The sequence below is a fragment of the Zerene cesonia genome, chromosome 8 (assembly GCF_012273895.1).
Source record: "Zerene cesonia ecotype Mississippi chromosome 8, Zerene_cesonia_1.1, whole genome shotgun sequence".
Classification (NCBI taxonomy): Eukaryota; Metazoa; Arthropoda; class Insecta; order Lepidoptera; family Pieridae; genus Zerene; species Zerene cesonia.
Genome location: NC_052109.1, coordinates 6,091,410 through 6,102,818, shown reverse-complemented (window position 1 = coordinate 6,102,818; position 11,409 = coordinate 6,091,410). Strand labels below are relative to the sequence as shown.

The following is an 11,409-nucleotide window of genomic DNA, read 5'->3' as shown; positions in this document are numbered from 1 at the left end:
AAATTTTAATTTATTTATAAAAAACATAAAATCGTTACAATTAAAAATCCCTTAGAGCTAATTGCATACGAATAACTAATGATTTTGTGTTTGTGGACACCTTTTTCTAATAAAATAAAGAGCTGTTTTTTTGCATTATATAAGATAGAAATCAATGTTTTTTTTTCAATTCACTGATATAGTTATGTCCGCTTTAAATTATAATTCATTCTTTATATTCTACATCAGGAAAAGAATGCTAACTAAGCCTACAGCAGTTTAAATCGACTAAGATTCGACAAAAATGTTTTTTTTTATTCCTATTTTGATGTCACTGGAAAATATTTAATTTATCTGTAGATGATTAAAAAATTATTGCATGGTGGATATTTATGTTATTAATTTATACTTTCTAATACTAACTAATATGAATTTAAAACTATCAATAGTTATTCTGACGCTAAAAAGAGATAATAAATGTTTTTGAACATTATTATGAAACGATATAATCAGCTGTCGTTTCCATTAAATTATTCATATTGTTATAACCAATGAAATAAGTAAAAAAGTATAGAGGGGTTAAAGGCGCTCCGGGAACTGCATGTTGGAATGTGGCTTATTAGCCAGAAATCAGTTCAATACATTTGTCTCTTTTTCGTACACGATAATTGTATTATGCCATTTTACTTGATAATGTACTTTTTTTTTCATTTTCATTGGTAAATCAGAATTTAAAATTTATAATATATAAGAGTATGTTTATTTTTGGTTTTGAGACCAAAGATACACTCTACTACTATGATATGATGTGATTCTGACTGTTTAATAATTAATAATCGTGTAAGAATATTGTGGCCTGTTTAATTGTAAAAAGTATGCAAGTTTAATGTAGCATACTTCACGTAAATGTAATTGCTTGTAAATTGTTAAATAAATGCATATTACAGTATGTTTGATACTTGAAATATTAGGATTCTTGTTGTGTATAATATAACGATGTTAAATTATATTTCATTCTGTAAATAATAAATAGTTGATACATTTGGCATTTGATTTCTTCAAAGTTTGTTGCTTCTTAATTATCCCAAATTATCCTATAATGATAGCATTTCGTATACATATTTGTATCGATCTATTAAAGTTGTTCTGTAAATTTATAAAAATAGTATTGTTGTATTAATATTAATAGTTTAAATAATCACTACGCTATATAGGCGTATTTAGTAATAACTTTGTAATAGATGTTACAGGCACTAACTAATATATCGGTGTTAAAATTAATGAATGTTGAGCTTGATAGATAATATAAATTTATTTATAAGATAGTAATTATTAGAGATGTACATATGTAATCAAGTCATCGATGTTGTTATAGAGAATTTATTAATAACAATTCTATACATATACATAATGTATGTTTTGTTTTGTATAAAATTATAAAAGCTGTTTGCTAACCAAAATTATCGCTTTATAAAGTTTACTATAAAAGTAATAAAATATTGGTATCTCTATCGTGGTTTTTATTTTTAAATAGACCTAATTTTGCCATTTGTTAACGATTCTGTTACTAAGCATTCGCTTGTACCAGAATATCGGACGAATACGACGACTTATAGGACGAATCATTTTAAAGATTTATCGAACCGCTTTACGAACATGATTCGATGTCACCCTATTTAAAAAAAATTAAGAACACAAAACTTATTTAATTCTATTTGTGTACTAAATCTCAGGCAAATTTGTTCAGGCGTCTTATCGTGTAGGAATAAGAAACAAACATGAAGAAAAATACAAAGTTTCGTATCTAATAAAACTAGTGGAATATCGCTTGCGTGCATCTTTAACGGACTTCTAATTCCTCGGCATCACTCACTTAATAGAGAAGGAAACTGCGGCTTTCAACATGACCCGGGTGGAACGAGCCCGAGCTACATATGTCGTATTGTTAGCAGCTCGGGACACTTTAGGGATGCATGTTTTTATGTTTGTGTCTTATATTATTACACGCCTATGAATTAAAGTGTTATGTACATTGTAAAAATTGTATATAAAAACTTGTGCTGTGAGAGATTGCGAATCGTCGTCTCGTGTTAATAAGGATCAGCGATTCCATCCATATTGACTAAGCGCGACATTGTTTAGATGTTTTCGCCTTTTGTCACGTGATCTAAGGCGTCGTACTACTATATACTTCTTTTTTTTTTTAAAGTGCTGAGTTAAACTATAGTATATAAAACTATAAAATAAAACACGGAACATATTTTTGTCTTTATTTTCAATAAAAAAATGTTTAAAAATTGTATGAAAACTATATCATTCTACAAATAATGAGTATTTTATCTTAATATTATCTGTACACAAGAATAAGATTCATTAAATAATAAATAAGTGTACAAGGTTAAAAAATGAAACACAAATTAAGTTTATCACAAGTAATGGTAACATAAAATAAGACGTTTATTATGATGAATGAAAGAAAGACAAAAGTACTAAGAAATTGAGCTACAAAAAGAAAAAAAAATCGAGATTGGAATACTTACTTAATAATTAGAAAGTCTTAAAATATTAATACTTTGAATTTATTTAACATTTAAATGTACATGAACATTGCTCTATAATCCCCTAACAAATTTCAACTAAGTAGGCGCCTCTTCAATTTGGGCATCTTTTCTCTTATTTCTATTTAATAAGAAATCCAAGTCATTGGTAATTTTGTTCATCATTTGGTCCGTATCAGGCGGATATGCTTTATTCCATTTCTTATTCACTAAAATAATATCTGTATTTGGTACGTCTTCTGAAGGGAGAGAGACAGTCGAGGCGAAGTTTTTTGTTTTCTTCAGGCAACTTTTGATGGGGAGCGGAAGTTTTGATATATCGGGGTTAGATTGGATGCAAAGGGAGCATTCTTTGCTTATTTCTTGGGGGAGGAGAGGGGAGGTAATATCCCGTGTAATTTTTGGTTTTCCGAGCTCGATGTAGCCGGAGCCGATGTAGTCCGGGATCAGATCGCAGGCTTGCGTTGTGATGGAGCGGCCGTGGGAAGGTTGCTTGTATTCCACGCATCTGATGATGTCAGCTCGACCGTCTTCTTGAAGGGGTGATGATAGCTTCCTTGATTAAAAATGTGTTAATTAGTAATTATATGTGAGTTTTAAGGACTTCTAAAAATATGATTCTGATTCCCAGAAAAAATAACATTAAAATATTATTGGAATATTAAACTATGGTCGATAGAAAATGAGGCATTTGTTTATATTATTTAAGTGTCATATTCACCTGTTGATTTTAGAAGGGCTCTCAAATCGCCAGTATGTCGTCATGGGAGTGGCTTGTGATGATGAGGTCTCCAAGAAACCCATTCCTCCTCGACTTTCTGCCTCGCCGTTTTGCTTTATGTACACTGGATAATGGAATAAAACGTTTAAACATTTTAATATGTATTATAAATATGAAAACAACTAGGATAAATATTAAATTGTGTGGAATTCTTAAGATACAAAAGTTTGGACTGAAGTAAATAGTCTTCAAATATTGTTAGAATAAAGTATGAATTGAAATGAAATGGAGAACGAGGGGTTAAAATAATATCATGGCGCTATTTCTTTTAGCTCCAATTCTAGGAGGTTATCTCTGAGTGGGCAATAGCTTAAAATGAGTTTATATTATGGATAAAAACCATTCGTATGTTAAATAGACATATCGATTCACATTCATAATTTAAGTAAACAAGTAGTGTTATCCATTTTCCTGGCCCTTTTTTTTGTATAAATGTATAATAAAATCTACCGAATTGTATATTAAATGTTTGCAATTTGTAAAATTAACAATTCCGAATCATTAAGCTCCAACGTCTCGCAGATGCGCTGTCGCCTGATCTCGCAAACATAATATTACGGTATATACCTAAAACAGTACTAACAGCTAAGTGTGGTGTCGCGCTGGGGCGCGTGACGCGGCGGCGCGCACTCGCGACACGCGCGACACGACCAGACGGCGCGACACACGCGACGCAAGCACCGGGCGCTCTCCGTTTGGCACAGTACGTAACATGTCAGTATTGCTATACCCTGGAAGTAGAATACACACATTATTGGTTAGAGATTTTTATCCTGTTACTAATTTAATTTGAAAAATTTGACTGTTTCTCCTTCTGTATCTTCACGCTATCACGGAACCGATGAAACAGGAATTTTGTATAGATTGTTTGCAATACAAAAAATGACGTAGAATAGGTTTATCCCGGGACCTCAACTGAAACGGGAGTTCCCATTAACCCTAGTATTTTGCTTCCAAGCTCCGTTTTTGTCTGTGTTATCCTGTCACTTCATATTAAGTTGAACAAAATTTTATATTACACTTAATACAGGCGCCGGCAACGGAGGGTAAAAGGGCGCAAATGCAGATCCCATTCGGAAAGTAAGAGTCGTAAGTAAAACGTAAAAAAAAAAGAAAACAATTATTTAATAATGTTAAAAGTAACAAGGATAAGGTATATTGTATTGATTTATGCAAAAATTATTTCAGCAACGCCAGGCAATTTTACCGCTTACACGTTTATTGTGTCCATGTACGTATGTCTGCGCTTATGTAGGGAAAATCCTCCTCCTACATTATCGCAAACGGCCTATTGTGAACGGACGACCGGCATAATATATAACAAGTGGATGCGTTACATTGAGCAGTGCGGCGGCGGCGAGCGCGGCGGCGCGCGGCAGGTGCGGCAGGTGCGGCAGGTGCGGCGGGGCGCGCTGCGCGTACGCCGCGCCGCCCACCTGCGCCGCGCTCGACGTGGCCAGCAGCACCAGCGTGTGCCGCACCTCGCGCACCCTGCGGACCACATTCGCTTCAGCATGCGCATGTGCTTATATCTAATTCAGTTCGGCTTTGCCCGTGGTACATAATATATAGCCTCAATAAATGGGCTATCTAACATTGAACGAACTATTTAGCCTATAGCCTTAGTCAATAAATAGCCTATCTAAGACTGAAAAAATCAAGCAAACAAACAAACTCTTCAGCTTTATGATATTAATATAGATTTGTTATGGTAAGTTTTTGCTATTCGCATATATTAATAGTCGGTATATGTGATATGACTACTAAAGGAAAAATCTGTTTAATTTTTTTTTCATTGGTTATCTCGAGTTTATGGAAACACATATTGCGTTATTGAGTAATGTCCATAGTGCGATATATGCGGCGAAAGACTGTACATTTTAAATGAAACGATTGTGTTGTTTGCTATTTTTTATATGTTATCTGATCAATTAACAACCAACCTTCTTAATTCACCTACCGTTCCAGCATGCCCATGTTCATTTGACCTTCTGTCAAATTATCAGAACTACCTCATTTCTAAATATCTCATCTATTGTATTGTCTCTCCACAAGCACAAGTTGAGAGCACTCGCAGCTCAGCAACTCACCGATCGTGCAGGTAAGAGCGGCGCTCGGCGGGCACCTTGCGCAGCAGCAGGCGCAGGCGCAGCGCGGCGCAGAGCGCGAGCGCGAGCGCGAGCAGCGCCAGCAGGCCGCAGCCCGCCGCCAGCGCCGCCAGCGCGCCCGCGCCCGCCTGCAGCGGCGCGCCGCCCCACACGCGCGCCGACAGCCAGCACAGCGTGCTGAACCCTGCGGTCACAATGGCGATCGAGGCTCTGAGATGCTAGCTAAAGATTGGTCACTTCAATTTACTTTTATTTTACTGTTATAGGTACAGGTTTTCCCTAGTGGTAACACAGATAATCGACTCTTACAATGCAAAAATCTTAATCATGCGATGTGATGCTCTACGTCTATCTGTGTGCCAATGTATGACTGTACAGGTCCCCGTACCAGCGAGTATCCCGACGGAGGCGGCGCGCTGCGGGCGGCCCGCCAGCTCGGCCTGCAGCAGCAGCGGCTGCGCGCACAGCGCCGCGCTGGCCGCGCACCAGCTCGCCGCGCACGCCCACCCCGCCGCGCCCGGACACGCCTCCTCCTGTACCGATGTGCTCTTATTGTACTGCGGCGTTTGTGGGAATGCATCAGGACACAATGACGTTCAAATTTAGTTTGAGAGCACATCTTCAATAACAAAATAAATTAAAATATGCAAATGAGTTGTTTATTCGTCTCATTATTATTTACAACATCTTTAAGAAAAAAAAAGCAAACAATTGATAAAGATTTTTTATTTTTTGTTCCTTATTTTATCTATTTATATCTCTATTATTAACTTTAATACTCTTAAAACTAATCCCTTGTAAATATTCACCTGCCTAGTATCACAGTCCAGCAGGGCTAGCAGCGCAGTAGCATGCGCGGCGGCGGTCACCACTCGCAACATGATGGGCAGGCGGGGGCTTTGCCCCCCCAGCGTGAGAAGCAGTAAAACGGCCGCGAGCAGACACAATGCAGCCCCCAAACCGACCGTCACTTTGACTATCTCACGTAAGTCCCTTTCTGCATCTGTCTAGAAATTGCTTTGATTTATAAATGTACAGAGAATGAGAGAAGATGTTAACTTAAATTACACGATGTTGTACACTGGTGTAATAGGTTAATTTTAATATTATTTTGCCCATATAATGCCTATAACATACATTTTCTTCTAAAAGACATGATAAGACAATATAATAAGAGCAGGAATAACTCAAAGACAAATAAAGCTATATACTCACGAGCGTGGTGGGTGCGATGGTGAAGAGCGCGTACGTGGCCAGACCCCGACAGCGGCAAGACACGTGGCTGGGCTCCGGGACCCGCACCTCGCACGCGCTGCGGGACCACGTGCTCGGCTCCGACGAGGTGCGGAGTGCACATGCTAGTCTGGACTCTGGAATTTTTTGATTTTATATGGATACGTTGATCTGGAAGTGGGTTCAAGAAGAGTATAGTACATATGTTGACTTGGTAATTTATTATGATTGTTTTATTCCTTTTTCAAGCGATTTTCAAAAAGGCAGAAAATTATCAATTCGATTGCACATTTGTTGTTACCAAAGAACTTTCGACTGGGTGAATCGATTTTGATGATTTTTTTCTTTATATTATTTTTATTACACATGTCATTCATGAGAAATTTTTAAAGAATAGAAAGATTTGATCACTAGGCGGGATTTGAACCCGCGTTTTTTGCCAAACCGTAGCGATGTTATTAAATTTATTTATTAGGAGCAGTCTGATACCTATAACTAACTAACGACAATATTTGACCACTAACTCTTCTGGTCAATGGATCATTATTCTTATATCTTTAATATGTTAACAAAATAATTAGAACTTACCTATTGCACTATAATTCTTTGCATGAATAAAAAGCAATGTGATTGTATATTTGGAATCATCTTGATTGCCGTCAGACCAAACTTGGGACTGCGTTGAAGCCATATGATATTCTATTTCACGACTACCTCTGAAAGCAAAACATTATCATAGGTTTACTTATTTTATATACACAAGAAATGCTGTAAAAGATATGAAGATATTAAAAAGTGCGAATTAACTTTTAGTTATTTTTCAGAGAACGGTTATTTTCCATTTAAAAAAAAGAGTGGAAAAAATCTTCTTAATAATACCAATGTATGACTAAAGGTATAACTTTAGGTAAGAAGGTATTGCTCACTTGAGCTCCATAGTTCTCCGTAAAGAAGGTAATCGCGCGGACAGATCATTATAATTGACAACTGCTAGCACATTCTCAGATCCGTCAGCCACTTCAACGTCCACAGACGTTAACAGCCATTCTTCTGAATTTTGATTTAGTGGAAAGCTGAAGTGTCCTTTATCTTCTTGCAGTGCTTTCGTTTGTACCACAAATTCTTGGCAACGGAAGTCCAGGTCATTCTTCATTGTTGCTGTTTTTACTATTACGTTTTGGAGTTGGTAAATCTTCTGAAAGGATATTTAATCTTGTTATACTGAGTAGCTACTAAGGATATACAATCTCGTTATATTGACTTAGGTTCTTCAGATGTTTTAGTTTCTTTAATAAAATTACTAAGCAATTGGTTAGAGGACTACATTGCTCCTAAATTAAACGTACATACTGTATGACTGTTACTTTGTTTCTAATTTAAATTTACATTTATCAATATTGTTTTCTGTGTTATGGTTTTTGTAAGTCTTACTAACTACTAGTAAGTGAATATGCGCTTTTATTTTATCGTGTGTAAAATAACAAACCTGCTCATCCAAAAACGCGTCTCGATGTTTTAATAAAGTGTCATAGATTTTCAGCAGAGGCTCAGCGCTGAGAGCTCTGTCAGTGGTGTTAGCGACCATAGACCGTAGGTAGTCTAGAATAGTGGACGCGTGCTGGAGAGGCACTGTGGCCGCACCAGGGTGCCCTGGGAGAGATCGTAGTACTGCGCCGTACTGTCGTACAATGTCGTTTACTGGTACCCAGGAGTAGCCGTAGGATATGAGGGTGAACTGAAATATGTGATGGCATATTATTCAATTAAATATATTTTATGATTTTAGATTCAAATTGATGACGTAAGCGAATTAGTGATATGTAAGTAGTTATACTTATTTCTTATTATATACACGACTAGTTCGAAGGTCAGATCAATATTATTCTGCTCTACTCTTTGTGAAATAGAATAAATTGTATGTTTCTTTACTGCTCCTAATTTCCTAAAAAATACTAGTGTCGAATGGGTTCCTAAAATAAAAATAAACGAGTAAAAGTGCCTCACCTGTTCATAAATATCTTGCAACGAATCATCAGTGCACCCAGAAAAGTTTGGTAGGCTCCATTTAGCTGGGCCTGTTGTTGTTTTCGGCTCGCAGAATCTAAGTAAAGTTCATTTATTTATTGTGCTATTCAAGTAATTGCGTATATCATATTGAATTGTTTAAAAGTATAAAGAAAAGTATAAAAAATGTGTGTGATAAGCTTATTCCCTCATGGAAGGCCTGTGTTCCAGCAGCTTACTCCTTTCCCATGTTTTAATATGTATGTCGCATAATAATAAAATATATAGATTTGAAAGATCCTGCCCGGCCTGAATAAATAAAAAAAAAATCTAAAATGACAAGGCCTTCATTTCGTACCTGGTAGTTTCCCCACTGGATCCAGTTGGACAAGAGGCAATAGCATATGCCCCGGGGGCTGTTTGAGGCCACCGTAGGCCATGAGATGCCTCACTCTCACACACGTCATTTATGGACCCCACCGCCCACACTGTTACTGCCTTAGAATTTGTCCCAGCTACGGATGATACTTGACAACTGTATTCAGCTGATTTCTGGAATTGTGATTTGAGAAATATAGTCAGGGCTTATAAGATTCTAGTTCCTTCGACACCTTAAGTGGGGAGTATTATCTCTTATTAAGGACAAGGATAAGGTGGAACAATGGTTACACGACGAATCTTTCATAATTCTGGATTTTGGTGTGCAAGATTGGACAAACTGTTTATTAACACCTTTTTAACATTAGCAAACATAAAGAAAAATGTATATCCATCCAACAATTTATGGTACTTTTCATTAATTACCTGCATTTAGAAAAAGACAATTAATCGAAGCAAGACAAGAAAAGCTTAAGAGTTTATTTACATTGCCAAATTTGGAATATCATCGTATCATATATATATTATATGTTATATATTTATATGTGGTAGTCGAGCACGCTTCGGCACGAATTGGGCCAGCTCGCACCGGGGAAGTACCACACCCCCACAGAAGACCGGCGTGAAATAGCATTCTGCTGTGTTTCGTTCGGTGAGTGGGGGAGCCGGAGGCCCATATCCTTTTCCTTCCCCTTCCCAGTCCTTTCCTTTATTCCTCTCGCAAATCCTTTCTTAATCCCTTCCCAATTTAAAGTCGGCAATCCATTTGTAGAGGCGTAAGGTCTGTAATCGACTTTACGTCTCTACAAATGTTCATGGGCGGTGGTAGCGCTTACCATCAGGCGTCCCACCAGCTCCATTGCCGACTGTGACATAAAAAAAAAAAAAAAAAATCAAAAATCAATTTATAGTAAAGCGAGAGGTAAACAATAATTACCTGAACATTATAAAGTTTGAGCACACTCCCAGCAGGATACAAATCTTCCCACACTTCCCTGCCCGGGGCAAGGGCCAAAAGGTTCCTTTCTCTCGCCCAACTGAAGCCTAATGTTCCATGTACTCTACCTGCTCCAGCCAGACAGGTTATACTGACGTTATCCCCCTGAAGTGGACAAGTCCCCTTAAATCAACCTCAGAGTACGTATTATAAATAAAAATAAATAATAGATGTTAGTTTTTCAAGAAGCAAACGTTTCCCACTATTTGATTGCGATTTTCCTTCAAGAAATCAGTTTATAAATATTGTTTTATATATAACCTCTAAAACTCCGGTGTAATATTAAATGTGTGCTATCAAATTTAAAAACAAATTTACCCTGTATATAATCAATTAGCCACCTGTTTAGTAAACATTCAGATCTATTATTCTATTTGGGCATGATTTAACAAACGCTGGAATATAATTTTCTCCTGATAGTTGACCCAAGTAAGAGGTAAGAGAACCTATTCCTACACCCTTAAGGTATAATCTAATACTTACTTTATTTACAGTAAGTGTTGAAGGTACTAGCCGTATATTAGGTGGTCTGAACACACTAAGTCTTAAGGCACTACACCTCCGGCGGCCAGCGTCAACGGCGGCACAAGCCCATTTGCCGCCGTCCAGTTTTTTCGCTTCAGATATGCCTAGAACGGACATGCGGCGTCCCAATGCGTCTTCTGCTACTGTCCTGGTCCAGATGTCTCTAAAATAAATCGATATATTATTCCGGTTTAAATTATGTATTCGAATTAATATAGAATTTTGCATTATTTAGTTTTGGTTAAGAAAATATAAATTAACAGGCAGGCTAAAAGGTTAAGATTTTCTTATTGGTACGTATTCATTTTGTACACGGGTGAAACCGCGCGGCACAACGGCAAAATAGTTCTAGTACATAATTATTATTTATTATCATGATAATATAATATAAACACCTGCTGGTCCCATTAAAGTTGATCTTCACCCCATCCTTGTACCAAGTAAAAGCGATATTGGGTGACCCGTAAGCCATGCAGCTGAGAATGAACTCCCCACCTTCCCACACCTCAGGATGTTGATTTATAATAAGTTTCTGTAACACAAACATCAATACTTCACATAAGTACTACTTCCTATTTTCGAAAATAAAAGCTAAAGAGGCTTTGATCTGACCCGACATAAATAAATAAAAAAAAAACAATATTTATCCAAAATGTATGGCTTTATAATTTCCTTCTCTCCTCCCTCCTCCTTCCTTCCTCATATCGACAGGAAAATACACTTTCATGTATCAAGTCAAAATAAACGAAGCATAAATAAGGACTCTAAGGACTAAGGTCTATTTATGGCTTTTCTCAGGTTGTGTAAGAAAATGATTTTTGAACTCAAAGATTCTATATAAGCGTT

The 11,409-nt window shown here is 36.9% G+C and overlaps 1 protein-coding gene across 4 annotated transcripts in view; it reads right to left on the bottom strand.

Moving 5' to 3' along the window:
• Positions 1 to 2,237: 2,237 nt before the first annotated feature.
• The window catches only part of LOC119828845, an 83,935-nt gene continuing 74,763 nt past the window's right edge, over positions 2,238 to 11,409 (bottom strand). For 3 of the 4 annotated variants that reach the window (XM_038351130.1, XM_038351134.1, XM_038351131.1), the window contains 16 exons: positions 10,959 to 11,095; positions 10,522 to 10,726; positions 9,979 to 10,143; positions 9,022 to 9,215; positions 8,664 to 8,760; positions 8,146 to 8,394; positions 7,586 to 7,854; positions 7,248 to 7,375; positions 6,642 to 6,796; positions 6,236 to 6,433; positions 5,815 to 5,959; positions 5,409 to 5,610; positions 4,656 to 4,809; positions 3,902 to 4,049; positions 3,259 to 3,382; positions 2,238 to 3,093 (listed from right to left, as the gene is read on the bottom strand). In XM_038351130.1, coding sequence (XP_038207058.1) covers positions 2,616 to 3,093; positions 3,259 to 3,382; positions 3,902 to 4,049; positions 4,656 to 4,809; positions 5,409 to 5,610; positions 5,815 to 5,959; positions 6,236 to 6,433; positions 6,642 to 6,796; positions 7,248 to 7,375; positions 7,586 to 7,854; positions 8,146 to 8,394; positions 8,664 to 8,760; positions 9,022 to 9,215; positions 9,979 to 10,143; positions 10,522 to 10,726; positions 10,959 to 11,095 — 3,048 coding nt within the window. In that variant the 3' untranslated portion in view covers positions 2,238 to 2,615. Of the gene's footprint in view, positions 3,094 to 3,257; positions 3,383 to 3,885; positions 4,050 to 4,655; positions 4,810 to 5,408; positions 5,611 to 5,814; positions 5,960 to 6,235; positions 6,434 to 6,641; positions 6,797 to 7,247; positions 7,376 to 7,585; positions 7,855 to 8,145; positions 8,395 to 8,663; positions 8,761 to 9,021; positions 9,216 to 9,978; positions 10,144 to 10,521; positions 10,727 to 10,958; positions 11,096 to 11,409 lie in introns of those variants that run through there. The other variant, XM_038351132.1, reaches the window with a different exon arrangement.